The sequence below is a fragment of the Clarias gariepinus genome, chromosome 20, assembly GCF_024256425.1.
Source record: "Clarias gariepinus isolate MV-2021 ecotype Netherlands chromosome 20, CGAR_prim_01v2, whole genome shotgun sequence".
NCBI classification, from domain to species: domain Eukaryota; kingdom Metazoa; phylum Chordata; class Actinopteri; order Siluriformes; family Clariidae; genus Clarias; species Clarias gariepinus.
The window spans coordinates 14,395,545-14,420,969 of NC_071119.1; the positions used below are offsets into that span (position 1 = coordinate 14,395,545).

Below are 25,425 nucleotides of genomic sequence, written 5' to 3' on the forward strand. Positions count from 1 at the left end.
ATTCTGGTGCCCTTCTATCGTTGTTAACATTTTCTTTTATTGGTTATTTGATTTGTGCTACTTTTTTGTGGGAAAGTGATTATCAAGACACCCATGGATGTAGAGGATCATGCTTGAGATTCGCCACTTGTAATAGAAAGTAGATTTGTGTTCAAGTAGAGTATTTTTTCATTACTTAAGTCTTTCATGTGCAGTGCATGTTTCCCCAGGTCAAAAATAGCTGTCACTCATTTTACTGATAGAAGTGGAAAAGGTTATGTAGTCTGATGAGTTCAGATTGACCCTGTTACAGAGCAATGGGCATCAGGGTAGGAAGGTAAATGCATGAAGCGATGCCTCCATTATGCATGCCCACTGTACAAGCCTCTGGATGCAGTGTTATGATCTGAGGTTGCTTCAGTTGATCAGGTCTAGGCTCAGCTATGTTTTGTGGCAAAAGGACACAACATCCTAACCCCATCCTATTACATCTCAGCAGATCAAATGAAAAGCTGCTCTGCTTTGCTAAGGGGAGAAATTAAAGAACATGCACATGGTCAGTAGTTTAGTTGGAGAACTAGAGCCAGAAGAAGCTACTGCAGAGCAAGGCTAGGGTGGGTAGTAATGAGTTACATTTACTCCGTTACATTTACTTGAGTAATTTTTTGAAAAAAAAAAAGTACTTCTATGAGTAGTTTTACTGCACCATACTTTTTACTTTTACTTGAGTAAATTTGCGAAGATAAAACGCTACTCTTACTCCGCTACACTTGGCTACACTCAACTCATTACTTTTCTACCATTTACTCTACACATGCCGCCAAAAATTCTACCGCATGACTGTTTCACCAATCAGATGCAGCAAAATAATCGCATGACTCCGTTAGACAATAGCAATAACCACATGTAACCTTGCTGCAGTGTCTTCTCTATCTGCCAGAACAGACAGTGAATATACACTGTATACACTATATTTACTGCACACACACACACACACACACACACATTATATATATATATATATATATATATATATATATACGCGCGTGTGTGTGTGTGTGTGCAGTAAATATACTGTATACACACATACTGTATTAATATATAATTTTAAATATTAGACAATATGATTGAAACAGTTACTCGGTACTTGAGTATTTTTTCACATAATACTTTTTTACTCTTACCCGAATAATATTTTGGATGTTTACCTTTTACTTCTACTTGAGTAATATTATTTTAAATAACAGCTACTCTTACTTGAGTACATTTTTTGTCTACTCTACCCACCTCTGGAGCAAGGTATCTTCTTTTATGGGGTCATAATAGCCTAAACTTTTGTTAAATTGTTTAAACCCTTGCCAGTACACCAAAAAAAATAAAACAAATAAAATAAAAAAACAGTTGTGATTCTTACCTGTAGTCCTGGAATACCACGCTCCCCTGAAGGTCCTCTGCGACCCTATCAAAAAGAAAAATTATATGAAAAAGAAACCTGCAAATAAAGGCAAAGAACGTGTTCGTAAAAGACTTACACTATCAAAGATGGCTACCCTATTAATTAGGCACAGACCATGGTTTGGACCATGTTTGACTTTAACTGTAAGAAAACAAGGAGCCCACAACTAATGTGATGAGCCCTATGAACCCTGACCCACAGTAATTAAAATAGCATGTTACATTGTGCGCTTTTTGAGGCCTTAAGTCTACCCCAGCAAAATTTGTGCACAAACCCAGGGCGAACGTGCAAACTCAGACAGGAGGCGGGAATCAAACCTTCGCCCCTAGAGGTGTGAGGCCACAGTGCTAACCACAACGCCACCATGGAGTAGTAGAGGAGGTATCACAGTTATTTATGATAATCTAACCAAACCACAGAAATATCGACACAAATCGAACATATTTAAAGTTCTTTATAACAACATAAAATGTACACACAAAAAATAAGTGTTTCCAGTCAATTCTGTTCATTATCAACTATTTACCAACACAATACAAAAAAAAAATTTGACCTGATCTCAAACTTAGTTGGAGATTTTGTTATTCATTTTGAGAACAGAAAGACTAAAAATATTTATAAAAATACCAAAAAAAAAATATTGTGTATAGAATGATTAAAAACAATGCAATTTATGGTATCATGAGGAAAATTTCAATTTCTACAATTCCAGGGATTAAAAACGGTAACAATATCAATTTTAGAATCTAGAATCCAGAAGATTCCTGAAGCACTGCAGGTCTTCAAAAGAGCCTCAGATCCATAAGGGTCTTGAAGTGGAGAGGGGTGCATTCTAGTTTCTCTGAGTGTATAGGTGAGAGTATATAGCCCACCTGGGGAGGGCTGAATTATTTGCATTTGAATGTTGTCTGATTTGCATGTTGTACTGCACACACAGTAACACTAAAAGAACAACAACTTAGGATAAATAGGAAAAAAAGGCCCTGCACAATTTTTATTTAGTACAAAATTTCATTTAGTCCTCCGCACTCTGGAAAACTTTATGTGTGTGGTTAAGTGCTGATTAGACTATGTAGGAAATTAAAGAGGAGAAAGTCAACAACAATAGCCCATGTTTAATTCAATTTAATTCAATTCAATTTTATTTGTATGGCGTTTTTAGCAATTTTTATTGCTGCAAAGCAGCTTTACACAGTCAAAAGAATAATTTAAGTTTGTATGAAATGTGAATTGGAATGAATCAAAATGGTCAGTTTAGAAAAGCCTTTTTATTTAGACTATAAAAAATAATCCTGCATCTATTTTTAGGCGTGCCAGCTGCCACTTTTTAATTAGACGTTTTCAATACAAATCTTATAATACCCACATGAAATCAAACATTCCCCGATAATATTTAACTATTTCTTTTAACTATTAAACCATTAAACTATTTATTTTACTATTTTAGCTATTACTGTCTCATTTACCTCAAAACAACATTAAAAAAGAACAATAAAACTCTTAAAAATATTGTTGATTACATTTGGGCTGAAAAAAACTGCTGTCTTAAAAAATTGTAACAGATGAGGACTCATGCCCATCAATCTGATATACAGTATGATAGAGAAACTTCCAGGTGGGAAGATCTATAATATAATATAATATAATATAATATAATATAATATAATATAATATAATATAATATAATATAATATAATATAATATAATATAATATAATATAATATAATATAATATAATATAATATATTTCCCTGTGAATAATTCATTTGCCATTCATTCATTCACTCCCGCATTAATAATCAGCGATATTTTATAAGGAGATTTAGGGAATTAGCTCTACTTAATTTTATAACGTTGCGTTTGAATAAAGCAGATCAGATCTACCACAGCAGATAATAAACTATGCTATGTCATAACCGAAGCAAACACCACGATTATGCCTCGTTTCGTTCGATGTTGCTATTAGTTTTATTGAAACAAAAACTAATACTATTATAAAATATATAACGTATTGAAACATTTATAACTTATTGAAAATTATTCGATTAATTTACAAGATGTATGGAGATGTATTTATTTTATTTATTTATTAATTTTTTACAGATTGCAAGCCTATATAATACAAAGGGTTTCTAAATTAAGTTGAAATGTAAATTATTGTGTCCTATTTATATGATGTCGTCCCCGATAATGATTATAATAAATATATAAATACATTTTTAAGTTTAATGTTTTCACGCTCCAGCAATATGTAATGACTGATAATTTTTCCTTCCCTTTTTCGCTAAAGTTAAGAATTGTTCACTTGTTCCCTACAGCACTACAGTTTGCTACTTTGTGCTGTAATGTCTGCAGTTATGTGTGCACTAAGAGTTTGTGTATGTATGTGTGCGCGTAGGTATGTAGTTTATTTATCTACCTTATAAACAGCTTAGTAAACTGTGCCCCTGCTGGCTTTTCCGTTTTCTGGTGTGCACATAGGTCCTTTACCTCCTGCTTATGGTCACATTCATGCACTGTTTATATAGAATATGCGCATTAATTGCCGCCAGGTCTAGGAGGTTGTAAAACACAGCCACAGGCCAGGTGCCTCCCTTTACTCTCTTTCCTAAATACAGCTGCGCCATTTCATCCATAATATCAATGCCAAATTTAGTCCTGTTGTAGTAGGAAATTGTTTCAGGCAGTTTCTTTTTGCAATTATCAGTTGCAACTGCCTGATGCATTGTGCTCAGAACGCATAAATTTTTTTTGTTTTTGTTTTGCCTGGTAAATCGTGAGCGTTATATTTCTACCTTTCCCCAGGAAAGGCTCCACAATACATTACAACGGTGTCTGATAACCACTGACCAGCCGCCCTACTGTCGTCTTTTCCTAGATAGGGAATTGCGTTCAACATTTATTTTGTTTCAACATCAGCGGCCACCCACTTGATACCAAACTTTATATATATATATATAAAGTTTGGTATCAAATATGTGATAAATAAAGAATTTAACTTTGCAGTAATTGATATGTGCCGAATAAAGGCTAAACTTATCGACAAATGATGGGTTCTCTGAGTCTACTTCCCCTCTGAAGATTTCTTGAGTTTTCCTCGTCACAGTTAAGCTTATTCATTGAGGACAAAGTGATAATTAGATATTACATAGTTCCTCACATTTTTTTTTATTATTTCAATATTTTTTTGGATTCTATAAAGCTGCTTTGTGACAATGATTATTGTCAAATGTATTTTACATAAATAATGGCATGCTAGTGAAATTTACCATTATTTACACTCTTGAAACTGGCATTTTAAGCTGGGTTTTAATTACAGTACAAACTATGTGCACTGCTTCAGAAACACCCAGCTCAAACAATTATTCAGTATGTATGCTGAAATAATCTGTCTTTAAAAGTCTGCTGACTGCTACATTAAGCACAATGCCCCACAATGTTACAAACTGACAAACAGAAATTTGCACATGTTTACTCACCCTTTTGCCCTCTTTTCCTGGGGCTCCAGGTGGGCCAGGTAAGCCAGCTTCTCCCTGGTGAGACCCGAGAGACACATTTTGTATCCTTAGCTGACATTTTTATTTTTTATTTTATTGGTTAAAATCTGACTGATTGGCATTTGTAACTGTTGTGCTAATGGCCTTTTCCATGTTGAATAGTGTAAGTCTATAGTGACAAAAAGTACCAGGACCTAGCAAAAGCTTGATACAGTAAAACCTTGAAATGCAAGCATAATTCATTCCAGAAGCAGGCTCGTATGTAAAACACTTGTAAATCAAAGCAAATTTCCCCTATAAGAAATAATGAAACCTTAAATTATTAATTCCACAGCCCCCCAAAAAATAAATACACAAAAATAATTTATACAAAATATGAAGTAAAAATAAAACTAATAAACCTGCACTTTACATTTGAAAAAATTAAAAATAAATCCTGATAGATAAGTGTTTCCATTAGTGTTTGTGCACGCACAAGGCTGTGTGTGTGTTTGTGCGTATTTGTGTATGTGTGAAGCTAAAGTAAGAGCAGAGGAGGATTCATACCCTCCCCTCCCCCTCTTCTCACACACAAAGTGCAATGCACGCTGACAAAGAGAGAGAGAGAGAGAAATTTAATTTTTAACCTCTCTAACAAGACTTGCTTTTCCTTTACACGCGTGCCCACACGTGTTATGATGAACAGTACACAAGCATGTAAAAGGTTGACTTTTACACTCGCACACGAACAAAATAAAAGATGCTTTACGCACACATGCGTGCATAGATGTTGATTATACCAGTAAGAGACGAGCATGAAGACCGAGCAGGGGAGACGATTACCACCAATTCCGCAGCACGGAAGAGAGAAAAACCATAGGTTCAGCTGTGTAACAAGACACTTTGTGTCAAAACAAGAAGCACATGCATGCTACATGGTACTCTGTATTCGTAAACCAAGACTTGCTCGTCTTTCACGTCAAAATTTATTTAAATTTCTGTTCATCTTGCAGAACGTTCGCAAACCACGTTACTCGCAATCCAAGGTTCCACTGTATATGGCTTGTGACGTTATGCCATTCATGAATAGACACAGCAGGAACCCATAAGTTTGCATGACATTGATTAGTTTGCATGTACCCAAAACACAACATTGGACCAAAGTTGTTACTTAAAGTTAGAATTACTTATAAAACTATGTTAAGCTTGTGTGAGCCTGTAAGTAGCGTGTTACAATAAAGAATTATGATTGGCTAGTCGCCATTATTAGTTTAAAGATGATCATAGAAAGTTTTACTATTTCATTTTCATTACAAATATTTCATGGTAGTAATAAAATAATTCCTGATTGCTCTGCTATGACTTTACTTGTATGTGGTAATAGAGAAGCAACTTACCTTTTCTCCAGCAACACCCGGGGGACCCTGTAAAAAAGTTTTTTTTAAATAATTATAATGTGATGTTGGAGAATCTCTTGCAATATTTCTGTCATTTTATTTATATTTACAGGGTTCATACATTTTTTTGCAACAAATTTTCATTATTTGCATTAATTTGATGGGCAACTAAATTTTTAGAAGACTTGATTAAGAAAAAATATTCCACCCATTCAGGATGTTATGTGAACATTAGAATCATGTACCCTGTGTGGAGGACCCAGCTTTGATCTTGTCATCATCTTCTGCATATGGATGTACCTTTCATTGCATACTATAATAAGAGTTTAAGAGTGCCTCTACTAACCTATTAGCCACATTTGACAGCTTTTATAAGTCATTACAAATATGGTCTCATATATATATTTTAAATTTGTATAGTAATTACTTAAAAATGCTTAATGGTATGAACTTATTGATTTTTATTGTTAAATCAACAGGTCTTATAGATTATTCTGAACTGATATGTGGGTTTAATAGTTCAACAATTTGAAGTAAACTATTACAATTACAATGAATCAAAATAGCCTCCTTTCTTAATTAAATTGAAAAATCTAGTACATTTACTACAGTAAAATTACAAATATACAGAAAAAATTGTTCACTGTTAGCATACAAAAGTTAACTGTAAACTGATACATGTAGGTTTGAGGTTTGACTAAAAGACTTACCTGCTTGCAGGAAAATCAGCTGGTTTAACCATAGTTTGAGGGTCACAAGCTTTTTTTTCTTCCTCCATAAAATGAATTGAGCATGGAGGCTTTTTGATTGTGAAATAGACACTTCAAACGGAACATGCACTGAAGAAGCTACTTGGATGAGTAGTGAAATATTTCTATCTAACAAGAAAGTAGCCCGGTTGACATGACTCAACTCCCACACAACTCCCACATAACCTGGATGACTGAAAAGAATTTTCATCTGTGCTAATGATTTAACACAGTTAATGTGTAGAGAAGACCAAAAACACCAAAATCTAAAATGTTTGCTATATGCTATATCCATAGCTCTAACTGAGCAGATTACATCCATTGATAGATTTTGGAGTTCATTCCAAATTAACGAAAGATAACACCCAACCCTCTGTTAGATAGACGCACACACTATCTGTCTTACAGAAACACACAGGTACACACACGTACACATACATACACACACATACAATATATACATACACACATACATGACACACAGATGTACACACAGATGTACACACAGATGTACACACAGACATACACACAGACACACAGTCAATCAATCTTTACCAAAAACCCAAAATTTTGATTATTTTTTAAAAAATTAAACGTTCTGATATTTTTTATTTTCCATAACTTATTCTGGACAAGAATTTTTATTTCTAAATGACATGCTTTATTTGGATTTTTATGAACCTACTACAATTACATCAACTAGAAGTAGTGTTCTTTATAACATTAAGGTATTTCAAAGACAATTTAAAATAAATTACCTGGTCTCCTTTTTGACCTGCTTTTATATTCTGTAATAAGGAGGAGATCAGATATGTGAGATTGGACAGAGATATGAAATTGTCAAAGGTCTGCAGATAATATTTTTTACACGTACTACTTAATTGAGGTTTAATGTTTCTTTATTGAAGTGTTGTTGTTATAAAATAGAAATAACAATATAGAATAAAGAATTATGGACAATCGAAAATTTGGAATCCCAATCCTGTTGGTGTCATGGGGTGCAGAAGAGGACAGAAGAGGAAGTTCAGGTTGTGGAATATTTTAGTAAAGAATAATGAAGACTGAGTTAATCAACAAATTAATTAATCATTAATTAATTAATCATTAATAAACAAGATCACATTAATTACATTTTTTTATAAACCATGATATAGTTAGTAGTATGGAGTAGAACATACACAGAACATATACACGGTATAGTATGTGCTGGTATGTAAACAGTAGAAGAGAAGGGAGAAAAATGTCCCCATGAAGACTGAGCTGTAACTCTGGGCTCTTGCCAGTAACTCTGCAGAGTAGCTTCAGTGTTTTGTACCAGAAAACCCAAATGTCTTGAATCTGATTATTTGATTCTTCCAAGACATGGTCAGCCGAGGCATTTAAAATAAGCAATTTAGTGTAAATTATTTGTTGACTGAGTTTAAATTAAAAAAAGACAAACTCATGCTTTGTGATAATTGTAGAGCAAAACCAGGAGCACACTAACAAAGCAACAGTATGTAGAGATACAGAGTGCAAATGAAACACAAATCCTGTGAACCAAAATTACGTTCAGATTTGTTAAATTAGTTAAGTAGTTGCTAAATATTCAAGTTACAGTAGCATACAGTAAGAAATATGTTTAGAAATAACAGAATTTTTTTTATTTATGTATCAACCTTAATCTTCCTTCTGGTGATATACTGTTTACATGTTAATATAATTTCTGTCAAGTGAACATTAATTTCTGAAATATTACTATATTTAAAATAGTGCTGTAGCTATTAAATATTTTAGTAATCAAGTATTCTACCAAAAGTTTAATCGATTAATCGAGTAATCAGATAAAAATGTAATTTTGCTTAATTAAACAGCAATGTAAAATATATGAGAAACAAAGATTAATTGGTTTTCTTTTAAGAAAAAACTACTTTTACTTTTTAAATGCATACAGCATTTAACCAAAAATAAACATTGTCATTATTCACAATAATGTCTTAGAGTTGGCAGATGAATTAATGCATTACAGTGTCATACATTCTTATTTAAGAGCCATTTCTCAGATGCAAAAACTAAAAAAAGGTATTTCAATATTTCAACACAATATAAAATGAATCAAGATTAAAATGCTACAAGACAATCATTATAAAGAGGAGTATATGGATAAGTGCTCACATGTATTAAGAAATGGTGAAAGAAATACTTACAGACAGGCCTGGTGGACCTGGGGACCCTGCATCTCCCTGTAAGAGGGAAATGTTTCAAGTTACACATACAGGGGAAAAAAGATGCATTAAAAAATTTGATACCAATGAATGATGTAAAAAAAAAAAGTGCATTCTAAGTTGAGACAATGCTCCTAAATTCAATATTGTCTCGAATTCCCCCCAATTGAGTTTTTTACCCTACATTTGTTCCCACATGGGCCAAGTTTTACATTATGACATGAAAAGCAGATGTTTCTGGCATCTTGGCATCTTCCTTTAAATGGAGAAACATGCCTTTTAATGTAATGGTGACGAAACAAAATACAACCTGTAATATTGAGATTCTTGTTCTGCATTTAACTCTGCAGGTTAAATGTCACAGCTCTTCTTTGTTGTTTCTGTTCTTTCACAATATATGACAGGTCTGAACACAACCCAGACACACCAGACACCTACCAAAGCTTTGTAATGTTAATAATTGAAGGAAAATATTTTATTTCCTATTGTTTGCACTTCCTCTTTTGAGAAAAGTAGCCACACTCACTATAAAAAATATTTCTTACATATTTAAATAAATGCAAAAAGGAAGTGAATTTATTATATACAGTAAGATATAAGTTATATAAGATTTAACAAGTTGTAGCTTGTTAAGTAGCTGTTTGATTTCAATAATTTGAAAATATAAGTGCAGCAAGCAAAATTAAACTAGTTATTCAGATGTAAGAATATTATCATAACGCACTCATGAAAGCAAGGTTATGGTCTTAATGGATAATGGTTAATGGATAATTCCTGTCAAGTCTTAATGTCATAAGGCAGCTGTTGCAATTTTATTACAGCATGAGGTCAGATCTGGGCTCAGTCATGAGCTACATTCAATCTGGATGACAAAATAAAAAAGAGTGGTTATTTTTAAAAGATTATAAATTTTGTTTCTTGTTAGCCTTGATGAGCCTCAATATCTCCTTTCAATAAGCATTAATTATCTACATTCCTCATAAAAATCACAATGATATGACTAGTGTTGTTTCCTCTCCTCTCAATTTCTAGGTAAAATGGGTATGGAAATTTTTTTTGTTTGTTTTTTTTTATCTCTTTTTTTTTTTTTTATTATTCCCAATTTTCTCCCTAATTTAGTCATGGCTAATTCCTCCCCGTCACTAGGGGACTCCCATCTTAAGGCTACTTCATTCAGTCGGGAGGGCCGAAGACTATCACATGTTTCCTCCGAACCGCGTGACGCCAGCCGACCATTAGGGGTGGAGTTACTCAGAGGAAAGCTCACAGACGCCCCTGATTGGCTGTAGAGCCGTGATTAATGTGGGAGCACAAAGTACCTCTCATCCCTCCCATCTGAGAGAGCTCAGCCAGTCAGCTCTGTTTAGACCTCCGGCTGTCAGAGGTAACAGCATCACCCGGGGATCGAACCAGCGATCTCCGAATGATAGGGCGAGCACTGAGCCACTCGGAGGCCTAAATAATCACATTTTGATGCTTTACAGGCCAAAATGGAGACAGGCACAGTTTTTGTTTAATACAGCTATATTTACTCAGTGCAACTTCTAACACCCAAGTGAAAGATAGAACACCAACATGGCAGAAATACAGTGAAACCTCAAATTGCGAGTAACGCGGTTTGCGAGTGTTCCACAAGACGAGCAAAGGTTTTGAATAAATTTTGACTTGAAAATTGAACAAGTCTTGGTTTACGACAGTGGCGGCTGCTCTAAGACTACAAGATAAGCTCCGCTTCCTCTACTATGTCAGAAAATAAATGCTCATATATGCACTGTCGTATTTATATTGGTTTTAGTAAAAGTGCGCTAGAACACGTTCAACTTCATAACTAGCTCGTTCAGAATCAGGTTTTTATTGTAGATTGTTTGATGCGTTTTTCTTGTCATACATTTCCATGCAGCACAGCGCGTTAAACCTTCCTGAAGCCCAGCTTCACTGGAGCTCTATGGGCAGGCACAGAGGAGCTTTTTTCACTGCAGAAAAGCTGGACAGTAATTGGATAAATGCACTAAAATTGTCACTTCCAAGTAAGCTCAGCTTCTCTGGGAGTGAATGGAGCAGTGGGCGGGCCAGGACGCTGGGCTGCTGCATGATGATTGGAGGCGCTGTTTAAAGGGCGGAACCCCTTTTTTGATTGAAAGCATGTCTTAAGTATACATCAGCGCTACAGAGATTCGAGTTCAGTCCCATGTGGATTTGCAGGTGAAGTGGTACGAAGAACTGCTGCACTCTGTATTGTTTGCTGGTGATATAAACCATTTTAGTTTGTACAAATCATTCTTTAGATAAAAAAAACATATGATAGCGTTCTTGACTTTGCTGCTTGTTTAAGCATTGTAAAGTTATTTCGTATATATATTTAAAGTAGCTCGTGGAAGGGGAAACTAGCCAGCTTGCAAACTGTGCATAATGGCAGACGCAAATGTTACTAATATTGTTGACCTGTTTTTGCCAAAACATTCCTTACAAGGAGAGACTTAGAATTAAACGGCAGGATTGATCTGGTGCAAAAATCAGGAGGAAAAAAACAGGTCTTTTCAGCTCTCCTGGTATGACAAGGTGAACTGGCTGACTGGAAGCGCTGTGACAAAGAAAATGTACTGTTGGCCATGCTTCTTGACGAAACCTTCTCAGGGAATGGGATGTGTTTGGTCAAATGTGGGTTTTGGGGATCTGGGTAACTTTGACAGGGCATACAAAAGGCATGAAAAGTGCACAATGAATTGATGAAGGCCTAATAATAAAAGCTAGCAGCCGCCACTGGTTTACGAGTACCGAGTATCATGTATCACGCATGCACTGAGAGCCACGTGATCACAACTGAGCCAATGTTTTTTCTCTCTTGTGCACATATCTGTCAGGATTTATTTTAACTTTTTTTGAAGGTAAAGTGCAGGTTAATTTGTTTTATTTTTACTTTATATTTTGGAATTACTTATTTTTATGTATTAATTTTTTTTGTGCTGTGAAACGAAAAATTTGACCTTCTATTATTTCTTATATGAAAATTTTATATATATATATAGTGTTTTGGAATACAAGCCCACTTCCGGAATAAATAATGCTCATAATCCAAGGTTCCACTGTAGTATAAAAAGAAAAATTACTTCATAAAACTCAATCAGGGTAAGCTAATCACTTTCTCAATGGCACACAAAGCCATTTGACTTTCACGGATCCTTTCTGAATCAGGACGTCACTTCAAACATCACTGGATGAAAAAGCTAGAAAGAAAGCCTCTCTGGTCAGAGAAGCCACCAATCGGCCTACAACAACTCGGAAGCAATTACAGAAATCCATGACAAAGAGTGGTCATTGTGTCCATTTGACAACAATATCACAAATGTGGCTTGTATGGGAGTTGCAAGAAAAAAAGCTGTGCCTAAAGAAAGGCCATACACAGTCACAAATGGCTTTGTAAAAACACAGGTGGTCATACTGTATGAGACTAAAATTTTATTAAATGGCTACAACACCAAATGATATGTCTGGTGAAAGTCCAATAAAGCATGGAGGTAATAATATCCTGTTATGGGGTATTTTTCTCCAGCAGGGACTGAAGCATTTGTTAGGGTAGAATGAAAATAGATGGAGCAAAAAACAGTCAAATTCTTGAGGAAAATCTGCTGCGCTCTGCCAGAAAGTTGGGCTTCTTCTCTATGTACATCCGTCTCTATATAATTCCTAATCGCCCGTTTATAATAAACAATGCATTAAGGTGATTGTCTAGTTGCAAACTGTGTACATAGTCGGAAAACTATATTATGCTTACCTTTGTTACGTTAGATGGTTTATAAAGATGTCGGTCAAAGATTAAGAAGTCATGTAAACACATCAGTAAACACATCGCGTTTGTATCTCTCTCAATAAGCTTCTCCGCTTTTGTTGTTGTTGCTCGCGGCAGCGTAACAGCCCGTTAATTCATGCCCATGCAGTGATGAGAAAGACAAATCGAGTCGATGCATGTCCATTTTTTTCATTTTCGCATTGTCAGGCGATATTGCAAACTTCCGAGTGGGTTCCGTACTTAAATCAAACCAAAAACTACTTAAGAAAACAGGCCCCGGGCCAGGAGATCGCTGGTTCGAACCCCGGGTGATGCTGTTTTCCTCTCATAGCCGGAGGCACAGAGAGAGCTGATTGGCCGAGCTCTCTCAGGGGGGAGGGACGAGAGGTACTTGTGCTCCCACATTAGTCACGGCGCTACAGCCAATCAGGGGCGTCTGTGAGCTCGCGCATGCAGAAGGAGCGGCTAGCGCTTTCCTCCGAGTGTGTTACTCCGCCCCTAACGGTGCGTGAGCGAGCAGTTCGAAAAGATGCGGTCGGCTCGCGTCACGTGGTTCGGAGGAAACACGGAATAGCTTTCGTCCTCCCGACTGAGTGGTTGTAGTAGCCTTGATGTGTGTGGGAGCCTCCTAGTGACGGTGAGTAATTGGCCACGACTAGATTGGGGAGAAAATCGGGGAAAAAAGAATTGGACAGGACTAAATTTATAAAAAAAAAAAAAAAAAAGAAAACAGGCCCAGGCTCTATATTCCAGCGTTTTCCAGTTTGGACTGCATTACCCACAAAGCATTGCCCGCACTGGACTACACTCCCGTGGCTATACCCCAAGTGTGTTGTGAAGACACGCCCCACAGAACTGAGGGGCGGGCTCAGCAGAGATCATAAGCATTTAAAGCAGCATGTACTGAAACAGGTTTGCTGAGAACAGAGCTAGTTTTACCAGTTAAAAGTAGTGTTTTTTTTTACACAACCATTGACAATTTTTAATTAAATATATTACAAACTTTTCATTAAGTTCCTAAAGATCATATTAACATTTAATGAAAAATGTGTCTGGATGACCCCTTTTAAAGAAAAAAAAGGTGAGTGTCCTTGCATGGCCTAGTCAGAGCCAAGACTTAAACCCCATTGAAAATCTGTGAAATGACCTCCACAAATGAGGATTGCAGTCCACAAATGGCCACCATCAAATTTAACTTAACTTGAACTTTTGCAAAGATGAGTGGGCAAATACTGCAAAGTCTAGATATGCAAAGCTTTGTGTGCCACTGAGAAGGTTGTCAGGTTGTTTTACCTGACCAGTTTAAAAGTATTTTTTTCAGGAGCAGATGATCCTTTTTAAACCAGTGATACTGCTTTTTAAAAAAAAATTATGTGGGTTTATATCTTTCACTTGAATGTTAAAACGTTGCCCTGAAAAAATACTGCAGGATAAAACAAAAAATTGTGTCTGTCTTTATTTCAGACTGCAAAGCAACAAAATATTATTTTAAAGGGGAGGGGGTATTTATTTATATACCCACTGTAGTGTCAAGCAAGCATATAACAATTTAACTAAGTGTATTATATCTTAACTTTATTATATTTCTAATAACGAATGACACAAAAACTGCTCTTTCATATATATATGTATAAATACACACATACACACAGTGGAACCTTGGATTATTTTCCCATAAGAAATAATGGAAACTCAAATTATTTGTATAAAAATAATTAACATAAAATATTAAGTAAAAAAAGAAAAGAAATTAACCTGCACTTTACCTTTAAATAAAAGTACAAATAAATCCCGACAGATAAGTGTTTCCGTTTGTGCGCGCAGACACTGTGTATGTGTGAATCTAAAGTAAGCTCATCTCTCCCCCTTCTCATCATATACAGACCCTTCCCCCACTGATTTCACATACAGTGGAAACACTGTTTTATCGGAAAAATAAACAAGAAATCTCTAATGACACTCCATTAAGCAACACACTAATGGAATCACTGCTGTAAAGTAAAAATAAAACAAATTAACCTGCACTTTACCTTTGAAAAGAATCGCGACAGAGCAGTGTTTTTTGTAGAGCAGAGTAAAAGTGTGTGTGTGTGTGTGTGTGTGTGTGTGTGTGTGTTTGTGTGTGTGTGTGAAGGCAAAATTAGGAGCAGCCTAAGCCTTGGGGAGAGAGAGAAAATGGATTTTTAACCACTCTAATGAGACATGCTTTTGTACACACACGCATACAGCGTGCACACGTGGTCACAGTGTTATAGTAAACAGTACACGCGTGCACGGATGTTTATTATCCTAGTAAGAGACACCAAGACCCAGCAGGGGGGACATTACGCACAATTCCGAGTGTTGGCTCAGTTGTGATTATGTGACGCTCAACTGATTTATTTTGGCAGCTGTCGTTTTCCCACGGCCGTAAGCATGGCGGTAATAGGCATTCTGGTTGTCTACCTACTGTACACCTGATGGTTTAAAAATCACTAAACAATTACATTGCATCCCGTACTTTTTATCTAATATACACATGCTTGTTTTGCTGTCTAAAAGTGTAATATTATATACAGTAGAAGAGCTTCTGAACTCTGACATTAACAGATGTAAATCTTTTGGAATCCTCATGATCTTGATTTCAAACTGGTGATAAATGTTTCCTATTCCCCAGGAGAAATAACTCTTGATAATTTGGTTTTCCCCATGTTAGATGTTTGCTTAACACACATGATAAACTTACATAATTGCACAATAGATTAATTCATAGGAAATTACCTTACAGTAATTCATTATAACAGCCAATTTAATACTGTATTAAAATCGTACTTCTAACATGCTATAAATGAAGACATAAAATTTTAAAATATTAAAGCTAAATTATTAATATTCAGTAATTGATCACTGATAGCACACTAGTTAGACTGATTTGATACAAAATCCACTTATAAATTTTACATACAAATTAGCAAAATGGTTTGGTCTGAATTCCCTTGGTTTAAATGATCACCCAAGGTTTGTTTGTTTTTAAATTCTGTAATTCCTGGTATGATTTATGCAACACTGCCCCCCAGAGCACATGATCACAACATGCAAGTATAAAGACTTCACCATGTATCTGCACACAAAATCCCCATGTGCTTGCAGATTTCTTGCATACATGTATAAATCTGCCCTATGTATGAGTCTGCATATGTATAAAGGCAATTTGTTTCTAGTTGCTAGGTGGCTTACTTTGTCGCCTTTCAGGCCAGGTTGGCCCTGAGGTCCTGGGTCTCCCTGAGGAAAGAAAAATCATAGATTGAGTCTTGTCTAGAGTTTTGCAATGCCAACAAAGCACTGTTTTGCCTAAATAGTATTCATTGCTATTAGACCTATTTTTATTTTAGTCTATTTGGCTGATTAATTACTATTTCTAAGGGTTACTTACTCTTAAATTGGCTGAAAATCTACAAACTAATGGTTTATATCACTACTTGTCTTGTCTGCCTGTTTGCTTATTTAAATTCTTACACATTTAGATTATACATTTTCTACCTTAAAATTTCTATGTACTCTTCTTGTGATTTTGATTACGTATTTTGATGCCCTTATCTTATCCATCCACAGATGTCTGGTTCTTAGCTACTGACACTTAAACACAGAGCATATGAACATGAGAAACATAAAGGACAGGGAAAGATGGGTAGAGTCTAGTAAAAGTAAAAGATGTTTGTGGAGCAGCTTAGTGTACCAAAAAGAATTAACCATTCTTTCCACTATCTTTATGGGCCAGGTGTTGGCCAAATTATTTTAGTACAGTGGAACTTCGGATTACGAGCATAATTCGTTCTGGAAGCGGGCTCATATTCCAAAACACTCGTAAATCAAAGAAATAATGGAAATTAAAATTATTAGTTCCACAGCCCAAATAAATAAAGAAATTAAATAATTAACACAAAATATAAAGTACAAATAAAACAAATTAACCTGCATGTTACGTTAAAAAAAGTAAAAATAAATCCCGACCAATAAGTGTTTCCATTTATGCGCACAGGCGCTGTGTGTGTGTTTTTCTCTCTCGTGTGCTGCTGAGTGTGTGTTATGTGTGTGCGCGAGCGTAATTTGACACCGTGACGGTTGTGTGAGTAAAGCACCCCTCTCTGTTTCACACACACACACACGCACACACACACAAACACATTAAAGGCGAGAGAGAGAGAGAGAGAGAGAGAGAAAGAGAGTGGGTGAACTGGCACGATGTCAAATTACGCGCGCACACACATAACACACACACTCAACCACTGACACACAGTAAAGGCGAGAGAGAAAGAGAGCGTGTGTGTGTTTGTGTTTGAACAGGCGCGGTGTCAAATTATGTGCGCGCACACATAACACACACACACTCTGCAGCGCAAGAGAAAAAAAACACACACACTCAAACACTGACACACAGTAAAGGCGAGAGAGAAAGAGAGCGTGTGTGTGTGTGTGTGTGTGTGTGAGAGAGAACCGGCGGTGTCAAATTATGCGCGCACACTTTGCAGCGCAAGAGAAAGAAACACACACAGATTGATTATATCGGTAATTTTAAGTTTAATCGCTTAAAAACATTACGTTTAAGCCGTGGCCATGCTTCTTTATCTCCATAGAGAGCGAATTTGAAGTTGATGATTGGCTGTTTCTTCAGGCAACAAACGAGATGAATGTGCACGCGCCATTTCGGTTATATCACCCGTCTGATTCAAGCACGATCTGTTTTCCACCTCTTTTTCTTTTAATTTAGTTTTCTTTCACTCGAGAGGCTGATTGTGAGCCGTTGAAATATCAGCTCGACAAAAGTTTTATCACCTGTTACTTGGACCGCCGTTAACGGAGCTGGTGTGACGGTCGCTGTGGGCGGACGCTGCCCCGAATTAACCTCCCCCCAGGTGACCGCGCTGAGGCTGCTTTCAGCAGGTGAGACCGGAGAGCGACAGGTCAGGCTGTTGTACCACAGTCTACTGAATCTGGTGAGTGCTATTGGCGAGAAGTATAAACCTGCTGCTTTCTTTTTGGTTTATTTTGCACTGGAGAGACGTGGCAGTATTCAAAAATAAAAATAAAAAATTCACCCGCTAAGTTAGCTAGCTAACTGGAAACACAAACGCGCATTTCAATTAATTTCATACGCTAAGTTGGCTAGCTGTATTGTACTGTATAACATTGTCCTATCACTCTTTCTGCTGTTTTGGAGCAGTACAACATGATGGTTTAATTAGTTTGATGGCCATTTTACCTGTTAGTCACCTGTACGGTAATTTAGCCGCCTTATCACTTCATGGTCTGTTTGTGAGCAGGACTGCTTGGTACTTAACCTTTACTTTAATGGTTTACAGAATGGTTAATTTCATGCACATGAAAAATATAAATAGGTTGAGGTAAATAGAGGTACTTTTTGTTGGACAAGACTGCATTATCTAACTGTTTAATTACAGTATCTCTTCTCTTTGTTAATCTGTTTTTTTTTTTTCTGTTAGGATGTAACTAATATGGACTTGTACAGTAAAACACCAGTGTGAGTCCTCTACAATGATCAAGAAAAACCTCAGCTCAACCCATCCAGAGTGGACATCATCTTGGAAGGGAGTGTGGTGATGAATAAACTGGCCACCTACTTCAGGCCTTTTGGACTGATGTATGCTCTGCACCTGGACTATGATTTAACCTCTGTTTAAATAATAAACAAAAAAAAGGTTTATAAGACATGATTTGTTTTTGAATTTCATGTTTAAAGTTTAAATAAAACAGGAAAAGAATATACTGTTCCGATTTTTTTTTATGTATTTAAAAAAGATATTATTTAAATGCTCTAATTTAAGTTTAATAGAAATTTAAAAAATTCTCATTTTAACTTAAGATATTAAGTGGTGTGATTGGGAAAAGCAATTGATAATACAAACGATTTTAAGTTAAGTCAAATTAGCATTTAAGTTAAACTTACTTAAGTTTTCATTGAACATTACTTAATTTTTTTAGGGCAACCAGTTTCCTCCAGTAAACTCAACTTGTCTGGGCTTACAGGGTTGAATAACTTATAATAACTTGAACATGTAACATAGAATCATGAACATAGGAACAAAGGAAACATCTGGTAATATATATATATATTATATGAAAAATATATGTTCTCTATCTTAGTAAGTAACTTTGAAATTATCTATCTTATTTTAAGCTAATCTTATTGCCTGCTAAGGCAGCTGACTGTATTTTGAAAAACTGAAAATGAGTCACTGTCTCAAATCCGATTTCTACTGCCAGGCTACCTTTTGAGTTTTTTGCTCCATGATAACTGAATCAAATTATAAATAATTTAATTTAATTTAATTAATGATATAATGGCAGTTTATCAGGCCATTGGTGTCTATGGCTATTGAAGCCTATTCCAGAAAAACAATAAAAAATCAAAGACTTGCAAAGTGGAATTAATGACTTAATTTTACTTTCAGTCCAGGTATTCCCATGGGACCAGGTTCTCCTGTTGCTCCTTTTTCACCCTGGAAGGGGAAATTTAGAAATTAAAGAAAACATTTTCTTCTTTAAACCATAGAATCCCATGCATATCCTATATTGATATAAACAAAATCATTCCATGTGGTGATGAAACCTCATCCATTCTGATAAAAAAAATCCCCAAAATAGTCAGTATCTACTTAAAAAAATTTTTTTTTTAAAAACATAATGAAAATAAAAATGACAATAACAAAAAACGTTTTGTATAATATAAGAGCCCTTTAAAGCTCCCAATTCGTGCATAGGTGTTTGAATTGTCCAGGCGTGTGAGTACAGAGTGCAGCGCTATGGAGACTGCATCATCTATGCTCCTATTGCCACGGTAGGCTACCTCGTCAGTCCAGTGAGGATTGGAGAGAGTCCTTTAGGTGTGTCAGGACCAACTGCTCAAAGCACTTCATAATGATGGGTGTGAGTGCTACAGGGCAGTAGTCATTCAGGCACATTGAGCTAGAGCGTTTCGGCACTGATGATAATCAGATAGATCAATATTCTGGATATTCTCAGAGCCAAGTAATATGGATCTACTTACGAACCTTTTCACCATCAATCCCCTGCTCTCCAACTGGCCCAGGATCACCCTAGACAAGGTAACAAAAAACATTTGCATTTTTACATCCTTGTACTGTTTCAGGCATTTTTAGAGTCACCAGTGTGCCAGAGGTTTGTCACATGTTATTGACCAGTTCTGGTTGTTTGACTTAAATTAATTATAGCTTAAATTTTGAAAATGATGTTTCATGTCAATACATTTGAATTCTTCTAAAAGGTTCCAAAATGACGATGCAGCACTGTTTCTATTTAATAGAATTTAAAGAGTCCCAGATTCAAACCTGACTTAAGCTTGCAATCAGTTTTTTTAGGTTCTTTCTGTGTCTTTGTGGGTTTGTCTGAGTGCTTTTGTCGAAAACTGCCCCAAATTACCGCCTGGGGTAAATGTGTATGTTAATGTGTGTATCTATGATACCCTGAAGTGAACTGGTGACCATGTGTATTCCTGGTTCTTCCCAGTGATCTGACACAGGATCCATTATTAAGGTCAAATTATCCTCAGCATTCATTTATTAATTATTAATTATTTTGACTAATGTGTAGTTGGGGAATACCATTTTGCAAGTTATTAGTTTTACTGAAAGAAGAGAAAAGATTTTGATGCTACACATCTGATATACCAGAAAAAAAAAAAAATTAAGTCCACGATTGAAATTTATAAAAGTTGGAATTTTTAAGTGCATTATGCCACTTTTGACAGACATATAAATGTTGTCTGTGGAAACATGTCAAAGCTCTTGGGAATTGCAGGCATAAATCCCAATGAGAAAGTGTTTATTAAATAATACTTACCTTAGTCCCTGGAAGACCGTCTAAGCCAGGCTTGCCAGCAATCCCCATGTCACCCTGAAATAAGTGTTAATAAATGACCCCAAAATATTACATTTTACTGCAATGCACAGTCTTGGTTATCATAATAAATTGTGGATTATAGTACATCTGCAGTGTAAATTAAAACACTTATCGTTAAACTGAGGCACCCTGATATAACTGAGGTACTATGATAGTACTGAGGTCAGCTAAACTAACGTTAGGCTTTGCACTGTACAGGAGTTAGGGAGCTACACTTGCATGACCATATCTATCTTTTTCCTTACTTTAGCCCACCAACAATGTCCTGCTCCACCCCCTGCACAGACACGGCCATGTGGGCGCTCAGCTTACAAAAGTTAGACAAAACCCAAAAGCATTTAACAGTTGAAGAGTAGTGGTGAAATCAGTGCTCGGTAAGTCTGGCAGGGTCACTCATGCTCATTTACGAGTGTTGTATCTTTTAACTGATATGTAGTTTCTCCTGAGAATGACAAGTAAAACCGTTAAAAATATTAAACCCCTTTGAATATGAAACAAAGAATAGCTTTAACCCATCATTAGAAACAAGTTTGTTTGTTTTTTGCAGATTCTGGTGGTATATACTGTATATCACTATATTTAATTTTTATCATAACTAGATATTCTTTGAAATTTATCATCTTTGTCTTTACAAGATTTCTCTTGGTTCTTTAACTAGAGCTTGACTGTGGAGGATTGGGTCAGAGGGGTGAGATTGGCCTTTTGGAGTTTAGGAGCATGAAGAAGCTGATGAAGTTGCTGTGGTGTTGGTGGGGACTGTAGTCCTAGATGGCATGGGTGACTATGCAGCAGCTTTAGTAGTGATGTTTGGTCAGGTCTGTGTTCTAAACATTGAATTCCAAAAAGATTGGATGTACACCTATGAAGCCATCCAAACGATTTCTATTGGCCTTGGAGAGGTGTGATCCCCGCAGATTTACATGTTGAGAAACAAACTCTTGTTGTCTTTAAAAATCAAATCTTTGCTACTAGTGGTTGTTGGTTATGATATTCCAATATAAAAGAATAAGAGAGTGATAGGCAACTGGTGTTTTCCAGTTATTTCACTAACCTTCAGCAAAATAGAACCTGTATTCTTCTGTTTTATGCAGATCACTGTTTAAATCACTAGTTTTGGAAGAATAAAGTTTTTTTTTATGTAGTGTTTGTATGTTTAAATTGTTGGGGTATTGTTAGGGCAACTTGTTTTATTAAAAAAACTATAATTTGAACTAACTACATCAATAGGCTACAATGGGAGACAACTTACCTTTTTGAGTAGATGAAAAGTTGGGATAAATCAACCTTCTACAAATATAATTACTTAATCCCACAACCAATACTACTTGAGCTGACTTAAATATTTGAATTACAAGTTGAGGCAACTGAAGATTTTGAACTGGGTACACGTTGTGTCAACTAAACAGCAATGTTAAATATTTTGTTTCGCCAGCAAATTCCTGTAAAAGTTGAGTAAACTTTAAAAAGCTCTGCAACTTGTTACTAAACTTTTTTTTTCTGTTGAGGCAACTTTTTTTAACAGTACACTTTAAATATCTTCGTCCAACAGACTAGAAATAAAAACAATCATGATCCAAAGCTCTTAAAGATCCTGTGATATACATTTCATAATTTGTTTCTTATTGTTATCAAACTGAATTTACCAATGATAACTAGCCATCTGTTTATATCATCTTCTTTTTCACCTTAGCCACTGTTTAAAAAAAAAGGACACCAAAGAAAAGCTACAGAATCATATACCTTCTCCCCAGGGATACCAGGATACCCATTATTTCCTGAATCCCCCTGCAAAAAAAGAAATAGATCATTCAGTGGAATAGTACATTTATGCAGGATGCATGCAATAGTACAGCTGTTGAGAATATCTTTTTAACACATTGGCCAGCAGCTGCAGAGCGGTATAATATTACTGGATAATTGGGAGAGTACACGCCCAGGGCCAACAGTGACCTTGTTGGCCATGGTTGACTATGCTGGAGTCTAGTTACTTGTTGTCACTTATTTAAAGTTTTTTATTTTGTATACATTTTATATTCTTATATAAACTATAGTAATAGGAAAAAGACAAGCACTGTCAAAAGTTAACGTGACTATAAGATGTTTAATCTAACAATTATCAAAATGTCCAACAAAATGTCAGTTCAGCCTTTTAGCTATACTTTTCATTATTTGGGCATTATCAGTTTTAGGACAAAAATGGTGACACATTGATGTTACTGACACAAAAATAAACGTGTCAACAACAACAGCAATAACAAAATAACAACTGTTGGTCACCTTCAGCCTCTACCACTTTCACTGTGTTATTTTTCCAAAAGCCCACAATCATCCTTATCAAATAGATTTTAAAAGCTCATAGTAAAGAAAATTGCCTGATAACATGTATACCTGTAATTGTCAGTTACTGATCGCAACACTGTTGTTAACCTCATAAATTTATTTTGAGTCTCCCAAAAACAAGCAACACATCCTCTCTAATAGGTTTTATGTATACTGTTTCTATTAACTGCCTCTTCTTTGAGACTATGATTCGAACAAAAACACCACAGGCTCTGAGACTTAACAGACAAATAATTATTTGGCAGGTAAGCCTTTTGACTTGTCTGGTTGTATTACACTTACTTGGATAAATGATGCACTGTGTATATTTGGGCCACCTCAAAACTATACAAATTGTCCTCTTTAGCTGATGTTTACTGAATAAAAATGTTTTGCTCTCTCTCTCTTATATATATATATATATATATATATATATATATATATATATATATAAATACACACACAGCTTGCTTGGCTTTCCACAGATGCAAATTAGTTTTAAACGACTCCCAGGTGTATGTGCAACTTAGCCGGTGTTCAGCTTGGTTGCTTAAATGCCGGAAATGCTTTGTATGTTCAGGCAAAATACTTTTTCAGTTCTTAAGGCGAAAAACATCCGTATGCCAAGGTACCAGCGTGTGTATGAAGCATTAGCTTTAAACTGTAATTTACTGTGCTTTAACCATTTAGTTAATAATCGGTTGTTTAAAAAATAATAGCCTTTGTTTAACAACCCACAAATATACTAATATGGTAAAGGCTAATTTTCCGTTTGACAGCATAATAAAGCCACCAGTATTTTCCATTATTTGTCACCTGACTATATGTGTCTGTTTATTGTATATTATACTTAGACATAAGTAATAGGCAGAAATGTTGCATTATACTTTGGTCAACACAGTTTTAAAGGTGAACTTAAAGTGTGGTCTCATTGTGATTTTTTATTACATTTTTTTTTTATTACCTATTTATCCACATTGTATGGCAACAATTCAAGTTAAAGACAATCACTTGGATAACCTAAGGATCTCACACACACTAAGACTATTTATATCCTCCTATATCCAAATCTCATTCATTATTTAGTAGACAAACTTACTTGGATATTACAGATTTAAAGCCAAAAACTAATTAAAAAAGACTAGGTTATGGCTTGCTCCTTTTCAATTTAGAAGTAGATTTCTGTTTGTTGCTTTGTGACGGTGTCCGTTGTTAAAGAAATGTAACCGAAATTTGTGAGTTAGTACTGTCGTCTTGCACTTCCAGGGTCCGGGTTCGATTCCTGTCTCTGTGTGCATGCAGTTTGAATGTTCTCCCCGTGCTTTTGGTTGGTTTTCTCCGGGTACTCCGGTTTTCTCCCACGTTCCACAGGCATGTAGGTTAGGTTAATTGGTGTTCTCAAAATTGCCCATAGTGTGTGAATGAATGTGTACGTGTGCCCTGTGATGGATTGGCACACCGTCCAGCATATACCCTAAGTCACCTGGCATAGGCTCCAGGCTCCCTGCTACTCTGAATACAGGATTATGCGGTAATGACGATGAGTAAGTGAGTGAGTAAGTGAGTGAGTGAGTGAGTGGGTGAGTGAAATTTGTGATTACAATCATCAATGCATACCCTCTCTCCTTTTTCTCCTTTTGCTCCAGGAAGTCCAGCTGCACCTTGATGACCAGGGTCTCCCTTCAAAAAAAGGAAGTTTAACAAAACAATCTACAATACAGTATTTTTTGTTTGGCAAACAACTTGCCTAACTGTGATATTTTTTTAACCCAATTTAAGGAAGCATTAAACAAGAGCAGTCAAATTGTAGTAGTGATGATGTGCATGTCTTTAACAGTGTTGGGGCAAGTTACATTTAAAAGTTACTAGGGCTGAAAAGATTATTTGAGTCACTTGAGTAATTCGAGTACAAGAAATGATTGAGGCAAAATCTTAATAAAAAAAAAAAAACGAATTATATTACAAAATTACTGTTGTAATGTTACATTACAGTGTTCCTTTCTGATAAAAGTAACTAGTTTGAGTACTTTTCCATTGCAGAAAATGAAAACTCCTTTGTTATTCCTCATGCATGTTGTTGGTAGAATAGTTATAAAGGTCTTGACTACATCATCACTCCGCGAAGTTTGGTCCATCTTTCCA

At 35.7% G+C, this 25,425-nt stretch overlaps 1 protein-coding gene across 4 annotated transcripts in view; it reads right to left on the minus strand.

Moving 5' to 3' along the window:
* Positions 1-25,425, minus strand: part of LOC128508598 (collagen alpha-1(XIX) chain-like) — a 249,937-nt gene that overhangs the window by 198,963 nt on the left and 25,549 nt on the right. For all 4 annotated transcript variants that reach the window (XM_053479992.1, XM_053479990.1, XM_053479991.1 and 1 more), the window contains exons 9-19: positions 24,901-24,963; positions 22,705-22,749; positions 20,905-20,958; positions 20,097-20,141; positions 19,491-19,544; positions 16,264-16,308; positions 9,243-9,278; positions 7,815-7,844; positions 6,308-6,334; positions 4,914-4,967; positions 1,394-1,438 (exon numbers count right to left, since the gene is read on the minus strand). In XM_053479992.1, coding sequence (XP_053335967.1) covers positions 1,394-1,438; positions 4,914-4,967; positions 6,308-6,334; positions 7,815-7,844; positions 9,243-9,278; positions 16,264-16,308; positions 19,491-19,544; positions 20,097-20,141; positions 20,905-20,958; positions 22,705-22,749; positions 24,901-24,963 — 498 coding nt within the window. The remainder of the gene's footprint in view (positions 1-1,393; positions 1,439-4,913; positions 4,968-6,307; positions 6,335-7,814; positions 7,845-9,242; positions 9,279-16,263; positions 16,309-19,490; positions 19,545-20,096; positions 20,142-20,904; positions 20,959-22,704; positions 22,750-24,900; positions 24,964-25,425) is intronic.